This window comes from Aquarana catesbeiana, linkage group LG12 (genome assembly GCF_042186555.1).
Source record: "Aquarana catesbeiana isolate 2022-GZ linkage group LG12, ASM4218655v1, whole genome shotgun sequence".
Taxonomy (NCBI): domain Eukaryota; kingdom Metazoa; phylum Chordata; class Amphibia; order Anura; family Ranidae; genus Aquarana; species Aquarana catesbeiana.
In genome coordinates, this window is record NC_133335.1 from 52,390,783 (window position 1) to 52,409,541 (window position 18,759).

The 18,759-nt window shown below is 44.1% G+C and overlaps 1 protein-coding gene across 6 annotated transcripts in view; it reads right to left on the reverse strand.

Moving 5' to 3' along the window:
- KAT7 (lysine acetyltransferase 7) overlaps window positions 1-18,759 on the reverse strand; it is a 55,120-nt gene that overhangs the window by 11,163 nt on the left and 25,198 nt on the right. For 3 of the 6 annotated variants that reach the window (XM_073607800.1, XM_073607798.1, XM_073607799.1), the window contains 10 exons: window positions 17,517-17,756; window positions 14,923-15,005; window positions 14,681-14,788; window positions 7,191-7,289; window positions 6,834-6,944; window positions 5,948-6,139; window positions 4,039-4,128; window positions 3,762-3,902; window positions 1,737-1,830; window positions 1,136-1,282 (listed from right to left, as the gene is read on the reverse strand). In XM_073607800.1, coding sequence (XP_073463901.1) covers window positions 1,136-1,282; window positions 1,737-1,830; window positions 3,762-3,902; window positions 4,039-4,128; window positions 5,948-6,139; window positions 6,834-6,944; window positions 7,191-7,289; window positions 14,681-14,788; window positions 14,923-15,005; window positions 17,517-17,756 — 1,305 coding nt within the window. Of the gene's footprint in view, window positions 1-1,135; window positions 1,283-1,736; window positions 1,831-3,761; window positions 3,903-4,038; window positions 4,129-5,947; window positions 6,140-6,833; window positions 6,945-7,190; window positions 7,290-14,680; window positions 14,789-14,922; window positions 15,006-17,516; window positions 17,757-17,948; window positions 18,123-18,759 lie in introns of all 6 variants that reach the window. The other 3 variants (XM_073607795.1, XM_073607801.1, XM_073607797.1) reach the window with 2 other exon arrangements.

Consider the following 18,759-nt stretch of genomic DNA (forward strand, 5'->3'; position numbering starts at 1 on the left):
TTTTTATTATTACCATTTTATTTTTACACTGTCCCTTTAAATTTTTGGATTAGTTTTATTCTGATCACAAGAAATGCAAACATTACTTGTGATAGAAATAAGGAATGACAGGTCCTTTTTATGGAGACATCTGGGGTCTATAGGACCCAAATTCTCCCCTCTACCCTGGAAAGCATGAGATGATTTCTGCTTCCCAGGAAAAAAAGTGAAATGTTTACATTTGCCACAACTGAAAGGGAGGTCATGATGCTGCTTCCAGCATCCCAGGATCAAAAGAGATGGCTAGAGACCATCCGGTCCAAAGCTAGCTCTGTGGTATACCCGGTGGCAGTGCGTCTAAGGGCGCACGGGCGCCGCCCCATCTCTCCAGCCACCCCCTCTATGACCAATGGATAGATTCATGTACAGCATGAATCTATCCATGGCCGCCGCCGCCACCCGCTATTCGGGCGCCTGAATTTCAGCGACAGGGGGTGTTTTTGAAGAACCTGATTAAAGCCATAGGCTCTAATAGGCATCAAAAAAGGTGATCACCTGGTGTGTTAGAACAGCGAATTAATATTCACTTTCCTAACACTGAACGCCTCTCTGCCAATCAGGTGCTTGGGTCTGTTACCAGTCACCTGGTTAGCTAAAAACGACAGGCACTGTGATTGAACGCCTATCAGGAGGGGATGGGACGCATGGAGACACCACTCGCCACTGTCACGCACTGCCCCACCGAGACAGGGTAAGTGCCAAGCAGACGGCGGGCGGGGTTGGGGCACAGTGGCTGTGTTTGATGGGCAAAGTGAGGCTGCAATTGATTTTTTTTTTCAGAATTTTTCAGTTTGTTTGCGCCCCCCCCCCCCCCAATAACATTTTGATTTTGAGCACCAGCCAGCCACTGTTGGATCAGATCCTGGTCTCTCCAATCACAGGGGAAAGCCCAGAGAGGCATCTGTGGGACATCCCCTCCCACTGCCTGTAAAAGCAATCCAGCGGCTAATCAGTCACTAGGATGGCTTTTGCATGAGAAGGAATCATCGCTGAAAAGATACCAGGATGATCCCAGTATAACCTCTTCAAGGTTCAATCATTAACACAGAAGAAAATAAATGTAACTTTCATGCAGTGTTGTGCAAGCAATCGTTACCTTTGATGGAAATTTCTTTGCCCTGGAAGGTGTGCAGATAGCGTAGCAGAACTTCCTTCCAATAACTGCGGTAGCTTATAAGGCCCAGGTCAGAGAGGGGACGCTCAGGGGAGCCCACCTTCTCCTCCACCTTGGAAAGCAGATAACCTGAGGAGATCCAAACAAAAAGGAGGCGTTGTAGCTGCAAGCAGCAGATATATTTGTGCATAAAAGGCAATTAACGTGCTTATGGCAGATGGTCAAAAGAGGAAATTTCTCCACCCCTACAAGGAGCCAAACCTATACAGTATGACATTTTCTATAGTTAGCAAATTACTTGAAATACAAAAATACATCCTGTAATATATACAGTATGACCTTAAGAAGGCATACTGTAGCCTATGAGTGAATAAAGCTCCAAATTCATTGTAAAATTGTGGTTTAGATTTTAGGACACTTTCAATAACTGATAAAAAAAAAGAAAAAGCTTCCATTCAAATTGATCTTGAGTTAATGAAATAATTGAACCACCTACTTTGCAGTATGGATGCAAATAATATGAAGTTCACCAATGCTACCAATGCTTGTGTTGGTGTCTGCAAATGGTAGCAAAAAGACTTACTGAAATCTATTAGCATCTTCCCATAACCCTGTCTCATGTACTGTGGCATTGTCAGGATACAGGACACATTGTAATTCAGAAAGGAGTTTTTTTCCTGTAAGTAAAAAAAAAAATCTGGTCACATTTCATTCTACTGCCAAGTAAAACGATGATTGTAATCATCAGAAGAGAAAGCATGCAAAAAAGGTATGCACTGCTCATGACTGTAGCTCACTTCACAAATACTGGACTGTCAGTCAACCCCAAATTCACTGGAGTTTCGTAGCAAACCATAAAAAGGATAAAGAGTGCACTAAGTTTATTTTAGTACCTGGAACGTAGAGCGTGCCTAGGCATCAATCTGAAACGAAAACCATTTCATTGCAGATTGATTACTGTTCCTTTTTAGCAAGACCTTACCGAAGTAAATCAGACACGATATTTTACATCCACGCAGCTTGAATTTGTTTCCTGAATTCTTAAAAGGTTAGCAATTCCTTCCATCTAAGACTTTAGCAAATATTAGGTACACACTGCCATGGGAGCTTTAGGAAGTTGAAGGATAAAAAGGACAAGTTCACCTTTAAAAAAAAAAAAAAAACCTGTCTGCCCATACATCGTAAGACCAGGCAGTTTTACACTGACCGAAATAATTAATGAACTATCAGAGCACTCAACAGCGCCGTGGTAGTTCATTGAGAACTATAAGCCGACAGCCACAAAGTCAGTCAGGACTTGTAGTCTTCCCATTCACAGAACTCTGAATGAATGACATGGCCGTGTAGGCAAAGCCCCGCTATTTTCAAAAAAGTGACCGCTAGTATGGGGAACTCCTCCCCATAGTGCTGTCATAGGGAGAGAGGGGATCAGCAAGCTGCTGCAGAAGTGGGAACAGGTTACATATTCCACCCTAAAAAGAGGGTGTAACATGTTACCAAGGGTATACTTATTCCTGGCTCCTCCCCCTCAAGCAGTGCCCCCCAGAGAAAGCCACTTGCCCTGGGGCACTGCTGCATGCTCGCTCCTGATCTGCTGCTATAAGACACATTGAGCCGCACCTTGGCCCCGCTGCCTCCCGATTGGCTCTCTGACTGCGATTGACAGCAGCGGGAGCCAGTGGGCTCCCGCTGCTGTCTCAGCTGAGGGAGAGTCACGGAACAGCTTAGGCTATTTTTTTTTTTCAAATATGTTTTTTTTATTAACGCCCAACATGGGCAAAGGCACTTTAATACAGACATATTACAGCTACATAAAAAGAAAAAAACATAGCAACAGCATTCTGGAGATAAGGGAGAATGAATCAGTCACAGGGGAGCTTAGGCTATTTTGAAAATTGCTGGATCAGAGGGAGCTCAGGTAAGGATTGGGGGGGCTGCTGCACACAGATTTTTTTACCTTCATGCATAGAATGCAAAAAATGTAAAGAAAACTTCAGCCTTTTGAACCACTTTAAGGTGCTGGAATAGCAGGCTATCAAATTTGTGTATTTTTGACAGTTAAATGCATGTGGATAAAAAAAAAAATAAAATCACGAGGAGACCAGTGCCATTATAGTCAAGAGGCTGAATCAGCTAAAACTGAATGCTCATTTCCTTAGCAAAGAAGGGAAGGGGTAAAGTCCTTTGTGCTTACTGCCCATCTTCCTAGGCTCATGTCAACCAGTGATCTGCTGCACTAGACCCAAACTACTGTTGATGTGATAAGTGAACTGATTTGCAATCTGATAGTTAGGAGATCCTTTGTAGCCCAGGAACACTATAAATGCTGAAAAAGGATGAGTGCTAGCTCCTCTATTCTCTAGTGCCCATTGCTGTAGCTATTGCAGCACAACCAAATTAAAATACATTTTTCACTCACTCTCCTACTTCCAACAAGACTGCACTGGTGCTTATCAACTGTTTGCTCAATCAGCACTGTCACATATGGGCAGGGAGAGTCTTCACCATTCTGCGCTCTGACTAGTTTTCACAATTAACCCGCCAGTAGTTTGCTGGATTCCACAAACACTGAGCAACTCATCTACATATGATGAAAGGATGATCATACCTTTGAGAAGTAGCCTATAAGATGGCAGCCGGTATTGTCTGCTTCAGTCATGACATAGAAAAGGAATGGTTCCACATCATAGTACAGTGTTTTGTGGTCCAGGAAAAGCTTTGCAAGAAGGCACAGGTTTTGGCAATAAATCTGAAAGTAGAAATGTCACAGCAATGCATTTAATCATTCAGCGTTAATGAGCTTTTCTGTACAACACTATGTTAATGACAGGGAATGCTTAGTGGGAGTTCTACAAAACAGAAAGCCTATCAGCTGTAATGCTAACCTTGTTCTTCTTTCCATCTACTTCAAAAACGGAGATGGATCCCTTCCGATAGATCTCGTCCCCAGGAGGGTGTTTCCACACACATTTCGCCTGAGGAGAAAAGCAAGCATTAGAAATGAGCTTTTATCTGACAGAAGACCAGGTTTCAGCTCCAACTAGCGACATTGGGGGATTAGACACTATACAGAACAATAAACCCAGATGTGCAAAGGAAAATATACATAATCTGCCATCCCCGTACAAAAAAAACCCCACCACACTTAAGCAGTTTCTTCCACCCCAAGGAAAGTCAAATAAGCGGACCTTTCACAATAGTCTAAAAAATAAAAACGTGTGCAAGCGTACTAAGAACATTGTTCTTCATACCCGCCGGTGTTAAAGAAAACCTGTACTGAAAAAGATGTATGCTGTCAGTATGTAAAGAGACCCTGTCACCAGCCTAACCAAATAACCATATAAACATACTAAAGTTATTTACATACCCATAAGTCAGGCTTGCTTCATTTTTCAATTTTGCTCCGCCTAGATGATTAAAAACTTTCCATTTTCAGCAATGTGGGGAGCCAAACTGAAAAATAAAGCCAGAATGGCATTTCATGGACAATCTTTACAGATCATGCAAGGCTTCCCTAGCCACTGCCAGGACCTTGGCTGACATCAGAACCAGGATGGGGGTGCAGCTGAGTCTCTGGAGAGCACAGCCTCCAAAACGTTTTGAGGTGTCAGACAATAGGACTACATCCAGCAGAGCTAGGAGTTACACTGATAAATACAGAACCACCCTTAATACTTTTATATGGTTAGGCAGGGGTGGTGACAAAGGATGAGCTCAGGATTTGGTCCAAATTTAAGTATGGACCTACCCTGAAGGAAGCCATCACTCCCAACCACACTGCGGCCAGAGCGTTCTCCTCCCCACATCTACATGTACACAAAGCGGTGGGGATACGCATGACATCCCAAGCCAATAATGGCTCAGTACATGTAGCTGTGGAGTGCGGAATGCCCTGGCCACAGTTGACTGGACAGCAGTGGGCTGGAGTGACTGCTTTTCTACTGGGTTTGGTCCAAACCCAAGCTCATCTTTAGTGGTGACAGGGTCTCCAACTGTCTTTTCTCTGATGTCATTAGACGCATGATTCTTTTAGGTCTGTCCCTCAGAATATATCAAGGCTAGAGACAGGTATGTAATCAGAGCTGGCTGTCTGCGCACAGAAAACCAAGATGGTGGCGTGGAACCTTGTGTATGGCATCTAAACAGCAAATCGCAGCAGGACAAGGTTGGATTGGCTGTGAGAATGCAGCACTACAGGTAGGAGGGCAAAAAACACAGGTGAAGGTGGAGACCGTCGCATACCACCAAGTAATCTACCAGCCTGAAACTCCTGATGCATTAGACCACCATTATATAACTCGTCCTAAAGGCCCCCAGATGGGATTTAAAGACGGACACCATTACTTTATTGTCTCAATCACAGAAACTCCTAAAACTGGAAAAAGTTGGACAATAATGCCTGACAAATATGTTGGATCCAGTTGGAAAGAAAATGTAAGGGCTCAATCACACTAGCCCGCACGCTAAAACCCATTTTATTCACTGCAGTGAAGCTGCAATGTATAGAAACAGATGGAGGGCAACTTCAGGTGCATTCCCGTGCCGTGTCAAGGCATTAACATCTTATTAAAAAAAAAATAAAGGATGGTTTTAAGCTATTCTATACATTTTTACTGACCCTGCATTGGCCATTCATGCCTGTAGACAGCAATGTATATTACAGAAAATGCACATGCTTGCTATCAAATACCAGCAGATTGCAGGGAAGAGAATTAGAGGATGGCACAATCATAAACTACCTTCCAACTCACTGAAACCCCGAGTAGCGAAGGCATACAGAGGATAATTGCTCACCATGTGTCTTCGGAGGATAGTCTGACTCTTCATGTATTTTAGACAGAATTCACACATGTAGAGCCGGCCCAGGCGTGCATACTCCTCTGGATACGGAGAGTGGTACCAGGTGTCCAGCTCATATCGACCAAAGATTATAGTCTTAATCATGTTGCTTCCTTCAGTGATCTGACCTTGCAAACGCAGCTTCTCCTGAAAAGACAATGTAGGGTACTTACCAGAGCATGTTCTAAAGGGAGGTATGTCAATCAAGCGGACAATTGGTCTTGCAGCACTGGGTTCTAATGTTTCTGTGGGGCTCCCCCACACTTTAAAAACTTACTGGTAAGGCAATGCCAACTTTTTGCTTACTTGACCACCCTTCCTCTACAACCTTTATTTGCTTTATACATACCTTTTTACAATGACCCTCTGGTTTAGTCATGGGACATGTCTTTTCCACTTCTGGTGCTGGGTAGGTTCTGAATACTGCAGAGAACATGCCCGTATAGTGCAGTTAGTGACGTTTTCTGCAGCATCCTCCAAAGCTACTTGAAGATGACCGCCAGAGAGAATGTTCTTAAAGCCATGGGCTCAAACACAGTAAATTTGATGTAGCTGGGCTTAAGAGGAGGAGCACTGGATCGCATAGCAAAAAGTCATCAGGTACAGCACTAAAGAAATGAGTATTGCAGCAACTGCAATATTTCAATGTAAAATAGATAATTTGAAACAGTTGATATTTACAATAATTTTAAAAACGAATTGAGCTTTTCTCATTTTTCACCTGGAAGGTAGGTGGGTGCGTTTTGGGATTTTAATAAATACTTATCGTTAGCAAGTCCCACTACTCCTGGCAAACATACATTCATTCAATACAACAGGAAGGTGGTTGTGGACGGCTTACCAAGTCTTCCGAGGCTCTTGCCTGGGCCCTTCGGAAAAGTTCCAGATCGTACTCACTGGTCAGGTTTTCCAAGAGTGGCTCTCTTGTATTACCATAGTTCTGTCTATGCTCCTGTCAACAGAGAAGCCATATTGATAACAGACGGATATGGCCTGAAGCCAAATCTTGTTCACATTTGAAGTGAATTGTATCTTCCCAACCTCAATGTAGGTCACAATAGATCACACTGTTAAAAAGGTAAAAATACAGTCCAAGCCAGTATTGCAGAGGATCTGCAATGTAAATATAGAGCACAAGCAACATTGTTTATGTAGCGTAGGCAAAACAGTTTTCAGAATTCAGCATCTGTAATCCTACCATATACTTCTCTTTCTGTTCTTTGGTTAGGCCTGAGTTCCTCTTCTTTCTCAATTCTGTGACTTTCTCTTTGTACCGAAGTTGACGTTCCGTGGGAGCCTTAAAATGACAAGTATTAGCGTCACTTCTGTCACCCTGGTTTCTTCAGAGTCACCCAGAAAAACACTGGGGCTTGGCACATTTAAAGTGGTGCTAAAGTCAGAAAGTTTTTTTTTTTTTTTTATTGTCACGCATTCTATGCGTGAAGATAAAAAACCTGTGTGCAGCAGCCTCCCCCTCATACTTACTTGAGCCCAATCTCGATCCAGTGATGTTGCATGATAGTCTCGGCTGCCCGGGACTCTCTCTCCTCACTGGCCAAAACAGCAGCGTGGCGCCACTGGTTGTCAAAGTCAGTGAGCCAATGAGGAGAGTGGGGCAGAGCCGCAGCTCCGTACCTGAATGGACACAGCGCAGCAGCTCAGGTGCCCCAATGAAAAGCTGCTTGTTGTGGGGGCACTCAGCAGGAGGAAGGGGCCAGAAGTACCAGCGGGGGGACCCGAGAGGAGGATCTGGGCTGCTCTGTGCAAAATCACTGCACAAAGCAGGCAAGTATAAGATGTTTGTTCTTTTTAAATGAAAAGAAAAATTAGACTTTAGTATCACTTTAAACACACGGTCATCCTTTTATGACCTATAGTGTAAACCTGGACACCTTTCATTCAAATCAGCCTAAATGATTTCAGAAGTTAAAAATATATTTTTCTTTCTAGCCTGTTGAGGGACACAGGTTTTAAACCTTTAGGTTATACTGTCACCTACAGGAGAACTGAACGCTGGCAAAATACACTGTAGGCCAGCCCAGGATAACCTGTTTCACCATCAACATGCTACAGTTTTTCTGGTGTCCAAGGAGGATTGACATATTTATTGCAGCTCTGCTATGCTTAAGTCTACCTTAGTTTTTTTTCTAGCACCTCTCCTCCAATTTATTTTTTTCAAATCAAGACTTGACCATCTCTGCTGAAGCTCGTCTCTTCAACTGCAGCTTTCCAGTGCGGTCACGCTCAACCATGCTTTTGGAATACCGTATCTCCACCCCACTGGACGGTGGAGGGACAGTCTTAAAAGGACCTGTGGCACCATTCTAGACATTCCTTTCTCTACTCTCACCCAGAAAGTAGCTTTCCTTGTAGTCATCACCTATACGAGGCAAGTTTCTTAATGTAGAAAGGCTCCCCCCCCCCCCCCCCAAATAAAGGTCAAAAACTACAAATACTGTAGCTGCTGACCTTTAGTATAAGAACACTTACCTGCCCAGGGATGTCCTCACACATTCTTGAATCAACTTAAGGTGCAGGCGCTGGCATCTGAAGTTAAAGGAAACTTCCGGCTCAGTTTGCTGTGACAATCTGAGCTGGCCAGGTACCCAAAAAGTGCCAAATGTGGCAGTGAAAAGGAGGGTGCAAACAAGCAGAGCCTCCTATTGTGGGTGGAACTCAGCTTCCCCTGCAAGGAACCTTTTTTTAATTTTTTTTTTCTTTTTAAGAGAGCCAAGGTGGGGTTGCAGACTCAGAACATTTTTCCTAAGGTAGTTTCTTCCTTTCACTTTAAAAAGGGGTTGTTAACCCTCTTTTTTTTAACACAACATATGCTCATCTTCACTGTGCAGTTTGTTTTGCACAGTGTGGCCCCGAACCTAGTCTTCTGGGGTCCCCCAGCTGCGTTCGCAGTGCCTCCTCGCATCGGTAAACCCCCTGGGAGAAGCGCTCTCCCTGGGGGTTACCTTGCGGGCACGCTCCCGAGTCCAGCATTTGCGTGCATAGACAGAATGCCCGACTCTGCCCCGCGTCACTGGATTTGATTGACAGCAGCGGGAGCCAATGGCTGCGCTGCTATCAATCTGTCCAATCAAGAGCCGAGAACCTCAGACGGAGAGGTAGAGTGCGTTTCCACCGAGGGAATGAACGTGCTCAGGTGAGTAAAACAGGGAGCTAGAGGGGCCAGTCAATGTCAGAAGTTTTTTCACCTTAATGAATAGGATGCATTAACCGCTTGCCGACCAGCTCACGCCGATATAGGTCAACAGAAGAGCTTGTACAGGCAGATTAACGTACCTGTACGCTGCCCTTTGACAAGCGGTTTGCGGGCGCGCCCGCCCTGCGATCGTCTCACAGAGGAAGAACGGGGAAATGCTATTGTAAACAAGCATTTCCCCGTTCTGCCTAGTGACAGGACACTGATCACAGCTCCCTGTAATAAGGAGCGGTGATCAGTGTCGTGCCACACATACCCATGCCCCCCCAGTTAGAATCACTCCCTAGGACACACTTAACCCCTTCACTGCCCCCTAGTGGTTAACCCCTTCACTGCCAGTCACATTTACACAATAATCAATGCATTTTTAATTGCACTGATCGCTGAATAAATGTGAATGGTCCCAAAATCGCGCCAAAAGTGTCCGATCTGTCCGCCATAATGTCGCAGTCACGATAAAAATCGCTGATCGCCGCCATTACTTGTAAAAAAAAAAAGCCATAAAACTATCCTCTATTTTGTAGACGCTATAACTTTTGCGCAAACCAATCAATAGACGCTTATTGCAAATTTTTTTTACCAAAAATATGTAGAATATGTATCGGCCTAAACTGAGGAAAAAATAATTTTTTAATATATTTTTTGGGGATATTTATTATAGCAAAAAGTAAAAAATAATGCGTTTTTTTCTGAATTGTCGCTAATTTTTTGTTTATAGCGCAAAAAATAAAAACCGCAATGGTGATCAAATACCACTAAAAGAAAGCTCTATTTGTGGGAAAAAAGTACGTCAATTTTGTTTGGGAGCCACGTTGCATGACCGCGCAATTGTCAGTTAAAGCGCCGCAGTGCCGCATCGCAAAAAGTGCTCTGGTCTTTGGGCAGCCAAAGGGTCCGGGGCTTAAGTGGTTAAGGTGAAAAAACACGAGGTTTACAACCCCTTTAATACATTGGTGAACTGGAGCTTAAACGAAGAACAAATAAAAAGGTCACTCTGTTGTCTGGGTGTGGTCCAGGCTGTGGAGTCCCTCTCAACCACTGCTTCTTTAAAGATGACCAATTCCCTTTATGTAATGACTCTGTAAGGGTACACCAAATTCTCGTTCCACCATCTCCAGGTGGTTAATGCAGACCATTATTCAAGCTCATCTCAAGAATGGTTCCAACCTTTCCTGTTGAGGACTACTCTAGATCGGAGTTCTACCATTGGGATGTTTTGACCTCATTTGGCGCCAGCTACAAGCGCAAGGTACTTCAGACAGCTCTCTGAGCTGCAGGCAGTTTCCAGATCCCTATTATTTCTTGGGCCCACAAGCCTGTGTTTGCAGTGCTGCCCACCTCTCATTTGGACTTGTTTTTGGATGTCCCGAAGGTTTAAAGAATACCTGTGTCTTTAAATGGACAAGAAAGAAAATAGGATTTCTGCATTTTCTGTAAAACCCTTTACTTGGAGTTCATTGAGCGACACCAGTCCCAACCCTCTTAATGATCATGCCCTCAATACTGCTTTGCTACAAAATTTAGACATTTTGGCAGTAGAAGGGGGTTATCCTGAGCTAGAGTATTTTTTTTTTTTGCCAGTGTCCAATCCTCCTGAAGGCAGCATACCCCAATAGTATCTTAATTTGTGTCCCTCAATGGACTACACAAAAAGAATTTTACAGTGCATACAAAAAATCCTATGTTATTGCCAGTGTAGCCCTAGCCATACTCCAATGAGCAGACTTCCCAACTGTAGAATTTCTCCTTCCTGTAATGGTGTCCCTCACAGTTAGAGTTCAAATGGTCACCCCCCATGTATGGTGAATGCATCTGGTAAATGGAACACCTTTGTTGAAATTAGTAATCGCTGCAATTGTTAAAGTTACTAAAGCCAGGAACCTGCATTCACTATATCCGGTCTCCCATAGTACACAACATGAAAATGAAATTATTTTAGTAAATATATACTGCTGATGAGAAAAGGTATTTAGCAGTTTATAACAGTCTTATGACTTATCGGTGTCTGGTTAAAGCTTGTAGGAGGAGTTTTCATTCTACTCCGACTGTCCCATGAGGCTGCAGGACCCCTGACCCCCCTTTCTGGACAGTGCTGATTGACCCTGTGCTGATCACATGCACCATCCCAAGAAAAAAACAAAAAAAAAAAAACTCTTGCAATACACACCAAACTGAGCATGTGCAGAGTGCCCCCAAGGCTCCGTACTGTCATCAGATGGATTGGGGACAGTAAAAAGGGGAGGATCAGAGAAGACAGGATAAAAACAGCCTTTTTACACAAAGCGCAGGATTAACCCCATCGTGAGTATAACAAACATGCTTTACTGCATATAGACCGATTTTACGGTTGTGGGTTTAGTAACATTTTAAGCCAAAATAGAAGTTTGTTGTAAAGTTCACAAGAAAACCATGTGGTATAAAAGAGCTGCTGATAGCATTTACAGCAATGCGTAGGAAGTCAGTCCAAAAGCAGTAAAACAGAGGTGTGGACAGCAACCACTAAAAATACCATCCAAGATAACTGGGGCCTGCCTGCAGCCCAAGAGCCATCTGAAGGACCAACACCTAAATCTGAAACTTGATAAAGCCGAGACCCATGGGAACCTGCCAACAAGATTGACAACAGAGAAGAGAATCAACAAGATGTTCGAGACGTAGACAGAAAGGTCATTACCAGAGGAAATGGCTCCACACAGAAAGGAGTACCAAACATGAATGGCGAGAAGGTGGTCAATCCAAACCCACCAAAAGTCTGCTGAAACCATAACAAATTTTCTGCTTGGTGAAGGAAAGACCCACAGCCTAATGTGGTCAACAAGAAATGGTGTCTATTTACTAGAACAAACAGATCCCTTGAACGAAACTTGTGAGAAAGTCTAGCTGGTTTAAAGGGGAATGCCCTAGACCATAGAACCCCGACTGCCAGATTAAGGGGCAAAAGTGTCTAAAGAAAGTGTATGGCCAGACAACTAATCTCGCTAAGCAACATTAAACAGGAAAAAACTAAATTCAGCTAAAACACAACAGCCTATAAAAGGAGTATGAAGTGGCTCCCAAGTCTGCCATAGAAATAAAAAGGCTCTTAAGAAGGTGCAAAGATTCAAAGGAGGAGGATCCTTTGAGTAACCCCAGATGAGCAGACCACACAAAGTTATGCCCTGCTTCTGACAGATGGCACATGCAGTAGGAGATTAGCGTGTTCTGCCTGCCAGCAATTTAGGGAGGCATGGGTCTCACCAGCGATAACCTCCACCTGCAAAGCAGGAACTGAGGCACATATAGGTGCATGAATCACTCCTCCACATCCAGAGGCCACCAGTTAAGAGGGATCGGATACCAAGTGACTGTCCTTAAGGGAACAAGTGAAGGCGTAGCTGTGACTGACAATACCATCCAACAGAAGGACCAGACTACACAGGAAGGACTCCCACACTGAGGGGTATCATGTACTGTCAGAGAAAGAATGGTGGCCCAGATGGGGCTAGCCACTAGAAGCCAAGTGGACGCCGTGCGGTTGATTAACTAAAACTGCGGAGTGCAAACTCTGGTGCAGCTCTGCATTGAAACCTATCAGCTTCCAGTTTCTTTGTCAAAGCTTAATTGAACAAGCTGAATTTAGAAGCCGATTGGCTACCACGCACAGCTGCACCATATTTTGCACTCTCAAGTTTTAGTAAATCAACCCCACTGCACAGAGCAAGCAAACTTGGGGTGAGAGAAAACCAAAGCAACCAGGGAAGGTGCATTAATCTGTGCAGTAGCACAAAGAAGATGAATAGCTGAAGGGAGTGCCAATGATTAGTATGGTCCGCCATGTAGCAAATTCCTCTCAAATTGGAACCGTTCTGTCACAATACCAGATGGGGCCCAGGACCCCTCAAGGGTTCTTCCAGTTCACTGCATAAAAGGAAAAAGGACAGTCTCTTCAGAGGTAGATTGGTGGGACTCTAAATCTAAGTCAGATGATCAGGGTGACTGGTGACCCAACCTGTCCTAAGGCCAAGAGGTGGTCAGAGCTAGACTCTGCACCTTTTGGTGGTGATGCAACTAGGCCAAAATGCGATGAAAGGCCTAAGGTACCAGACAGATGGTGGCCGGTGAGGGTAAGATGTGACCGAGTCATTGTAAGAGGGCAGTTGGCACAGACCAGAGTATGGAGTTCAATGTGGAACTTTTGCAAAGCAGAAGCAGCAGATGGCCTATGCTGAATTACGAGTGATTAGTACCTTCAGTGGCCTACTCAGCAAGTCTTCAGAAACAGCGCAAGCGCTAATGCAATGCCACAAGCTCTGGACCTGAAAAGCACCACAAGCAGAATCCAGTGCCTGAAGGTAACTTTCCAGGATAGCTCCAGTCCGGTCAGATCTGGGTACAGCACATCCAAGTCAGCATTAGAAAAGGTCAATCTAAATAGTTGCCATATAGAGACCAGCTCAAGCAGTGATGTAGTGGGGAATTTTTGCTCAAGTCAATGTAAGAAGAAATCCAAAAAAAAAAAAAAAAGGGGGAGTAGTAAAACTGGATAAGTTTTTCCCAGTGCAGCCAACAAAGATGTCCATCCTCCTAGAACACAGACAAAAAACTGAGGCATGCAAAGTAGTGGAGGGGGGTTATCCTAGGCCTGCAATTCATTTGCCAGTATCAAATCCATCTGCAGGCGACAGTTTGACAATGTATCTGAATTCCTGTGTCCCTCAATGGATGAGAAAAATCTGACACCAACTAATTATCATCAGAACATCAATTTGTAAAATCCAAACCTCCCCTCCCCCCTCTAGATCATGCCCCAGCATTGTTTTTTTTGTTTTTAGGTTTCACCTTGTTCTTATACTAATAAACCATTTTTACTTACTATAACATTACCAGGTTTGTAAAATTCTTGCAGGGGCCACGGCTCCGCTCTTATAGACGTAGGGGAACATACCCCAGAACTACACCTCCCAAGAGCCCTTTCCCTACAGTGTGGGCCGGCTATTGTGATTCAAGCCAGTGGCACCGTTTTGCAATTCAGGACTTGGATTTCAGTGCAACAAAGGCACTGTGTTGTCAAACCGTCAGGACACTGGACTTCTGCAATATCAACTGGTATTCTTCTGTAACTGCAGTATTTTTAAAAGGATACACAGGAAAATGTGCATGTATTGCAACAATGTGCTAGAGTTTTTTTTAAACTTTGCTCTGACTATTAAAACGTGTTGCAAATGAGGATACTGCCAACAAGTAGTTATATCTCTCAGTATCAGAGATGTAATCACTCAGGTAGCACATGCTTATCTGCAACACAAAATAAATCAGAAGGTGTTGAAACCTGCTAAAAGGAATTAAACAATCAATTTTGGGCCAAGCTAGTCTTTACATGCTAATAAGCCTGAAAGATTTGTCAGAGACACAGCACAACTAAGCGTTAATGGCAGAGCGATTCCTGAAAGATTTGCGAGAGCTGCCCTCTGACATGTAATTAGGACTGCACTCACTTGGTGGCGTGTGGCATGCCTGTTATTGTCATCCTGCCTGTGGGACAGCATCCGCTCTTCCACCTGTTTGTCACGACTCTGTGCTCTCACCTGAAATTCATCACAATTCTGTAAATGTAAGCAATCACGGAAGGGTCAGGTCAGCCTTCTTGAGAAACGTGCACAAGTATAAGCAGACGAACCCCTTCACCTCGCACACTGTGCTGTGACTAATGGGGTGCTGAACAAGACAAGCAGGTTACCTTGCATTCGTCCGCAGACAGGTTGTGGTATAATGGGCAGCCGGAGATAGAGAAATGCCTCTCGTGTTTCCCAGTGAGGTGCCCTAAGGAAAATGGAAAGTATTAAGAAGCAGAACAACTCTGGTATAAAATAGAGGTTAATAGGGGATCTGACAGCGCACAAAAGCCACCATTGCTGCCCACTCCTAAAAACACTTCCTTTCATTCTTTCATGGAAGCAAACTGCAAGGGGGTTTTAGAACCAATGTGCATATTTACCACCGGTTTATTTTGGTCAGGAAGTAAAAGGTTATTGGATCCATTTAGTGACTGCTATTAATTTAAGCTCCCATCACAACCCTTATGCCCTTTTAACTAGTAACAAAAAATTAACCAACAGGCTACAATATCTACCTAAAGTCACATGAGGCGCTGGGGTTTTGATCCTCCGCTCTTCCTACAACAGAATGGCAAGATCCCTTTTGGCTTTCCATTTTGCTGTCTGGGTGACAGACCCTTTCCATTGGCTGTCCAGCAGCTGGGTGCTGACAAGCTTCAGGACTACAGCGGCGTGATGTCAACACAACAGGACATCTTTGCACAGACAGACTACTGTGCTGGATCCAGCAAGGGGACATATGACAGTGGACTCAGATATGCAAAAATAGGGGGTTAGAGGTAGTTTTCTCCTCTCTTGGCCCGATAGCTACAGTGGATGGGGCCAAGGATCCCCCAATTGTGCTTTGTAAGACCCCATACACACTATTAGATTTTCTGCAGATTTTGGTCTTCAGATACAAAACCAAAACCATACAATATGGAGGTCAAACCTTAAAAGTTTATATTTGTATGCAATCAGGCAGGCCCTTGCATTACATGGTTTTGGTAAGTCTGAAGACAAAAATCTGCAGAAAATCTAATAGTGTGTATGCGGTTTTACTGTGTGTGTGTGGGGGGGGGGGGGGGGGATGGGCTCACTGCATAGACAGTGATCCGTGTTCCCAATTAGCAGGAACACTAGACCAGTGTCCATGCCTGACAGCATGGCGGTCTGCTTGTTTACAAATTGGCAGACCGTCGCTCTGACTCTGTGGGGAGCGATTGCATTTGACCGGCAGACATTGCAGCCCACCGGGCCTGCCGATTGGCTCCCCCTGTGGCCAATCAGGGTGCGATCATGGCTAGATGTGGTGGCTGCATTCGTTTTTTATCGCCTGTTTTTACCTGCTGATCAGGCCAGTAGCACACCTCCTGTATTAGATTGCTTCTACTTTGGATGGAGGAGTGCAGGAGGCAGCAGATTTGGACAGCAGCATTGCCAATCTGATGGAAGGGAGTGTAATATGTACTAGCAGGTTTAAAAACACTAACAAATTAAAGCCAAACTTTAACTAACACTTTATAAGCAGTTACAGCAGTTTTTTCCTTTTAGGATAAAGACTTTACATGAAAAAAATATAACAGATCATTGTAAGCGCCCGTCAGTAGTAAATGGTTTGTCTCATCGCTGTAAATGCAAAAGTCTGCACTTTTGAAAAACACAACTACTGGCTGGATCACCAGATGAAAAGAAAGCCTAAAAAAGAAAATGGATGTAGCCATCGCATCTAAGAATTGGTCAGCTGCAATACAATAAATATTTGCTTTTGAGTTTAAAGTTGTTGTAAAAGGCACCTTCATGCATTCTATGCATGACGGGAAAAAAATTCTGTGTACAGCAGCCCCTGCACTTACCTGAGCCCCATCTCGATCCAACAATGTCCACAAGAGCCTTGACTCTCCAGGGACTCACACTCATCGGCTCCCGTTGCTGCCAATCACAGCCAGCGACCCAATGGGGAGACGGAAGGGACACACATCCATGGCCCGGGAGCGCGCCTGCTTGGGTGCCCTTACAGCAAGCAGGAGCGCTAGCGTAGGACCCAAAACTAGGAGGATATGGGCTGCCCTTTGCAAAACCACTGCACAGAGCAGGTAAGTTGAACATGTTTGTTATTTAAAATAAAAAAAATCAAGGACTTTAATAATCACTTTAATACGGCTTTAAGCCACTCTCAACATGCAGAGCAATGGCAAGTAGGTGAAGCTTAGCCATCGAAGTCAGTAAAATCACGACTAGAGTCCCAAAGTACACAGCCCAGGCTTCTCAAATTAGCCAAAGTAATAAAATGACATTTACTTTTAGGTTAGGTTCACACTGACTTTCAGTGCGATTATGTAGATGCAACTTTGATAAAGTCTGTATGTTGTATTGGGCCGAATCGCACCAAAGTAGTACAGGAACCTTTTCCAAAATCGCTCCATGCTGGGTAGCACTGATGTGAACGGAAACCATTGAAAATGATTTCTCATGTCATGCGATACTTTGTGACTCAAGCGGCATCTGATATCGCACTATTTTGAACCGGGCCATAAAAGTTTCAAATGTGAGACACATTTTTATATATTTATATGTCTATTATACAATAATGAATGCATGCAAAAATAATATTTATGAGCTGTAAACAATCCCACATAGTGCCTATGGATGTATATCATCATCCCATGACAGTGCTCAACGTTCAAAAAATTCAAAACAATTGTATCTATGAATATCATCAACTATAAGTAATTACCTAAAGAGTTGCAGCCGGGGGTGGGACACTTCATATTAAAGTTGTAGCTCTCATGAAATCGCCTTCTCTTGGGTCTATGAGACAGGTCACTCCCAGAGTCCTTCATGGACAAGTCCTTGGCAATGCTCTCATCATGAGAAGCGTTGGGGCTTGAAATGTCTATATCAGACTCCGATGACGGTGCATTTCCAGTAGGCGTGCGAGGTGGGGATTCGTCATGATCCCCGGCGTTTTTAGCATCTGCGACAGAGAGAAGATGGTCAGCATATGTCAGGATTCACACCGTGAAGATTAGCACACAAAGAAAGCTACTCTACTGGGCCACAGCTATAAAAATAAAAAAAATAAAAAGACAGCCAGCGTGCATCTACTTTGACAAGAGCGAGAGAGAGCGCTTCCGGTAGTGCTTTCGGCCCGGCTGCACCCCCGTACCTCTGTCACAAAAGTCCGCTTGCTCGGTTTCCGATCCCGATGAGCGGGTCTGTCGGAGTGGGTATTTTTTCGGAGTCATGGGGGTGGGCTGCTGCTGGCTGCGGGTCACCCTCCGGGTGGAGTAGGCCGGCTCCTCTGCACCAAACGATTGCAGATTGCTAACCGGACTGGAATCTGGTTTAATACAAACCACAATTTCACTTGCCAACACGGCCAACCTTATTGTGACCTGCTCTGTAATCCACTGCTGCTTCCTGACCATAGCTAGCTGCAAAGGGAAACTCCTGATTCTAGCAGGCTAATATAACAAGTGAAGAGCAGGTTTAGCCCATGGACAGGTAAGCTGTTTAAAGGTGATGGAAAACCCCTTGAAAGATCTAGATTGTCCACAGTTACAGGTGGAATGTTGCCTATGCCTGGGCTAAACACTGCAAAAAACTGAGCTCGTCAATTCCTACTGCCACACACAGACTTTCTGGATCGTGAAAAGATTACTCCACCCAAAAGCAACTGAGGACACCTAGAATGTTTAATGTAAACTTGCCATGAGAAACATTTATGGGCCTTCTAAAAATGTTACTGACTCTCATGCTGACTCATTAGCTTTAATACTTTGAGTCACTAACCTAGAACAAGCGAGCAGATCAGATGAGTCTGGACTATTTACCTGCTTAATTGTTCTTGGTTGGGGACACCTACTGAAGTAGGGGGGTTGGCATGACTGAACTCTAGTAGAATCCATGTTCCACTTGACAGCTTTCTTAGAAAGATCACCTATAATTAGTAAACATAATGGGGGGAATTAAAGAGT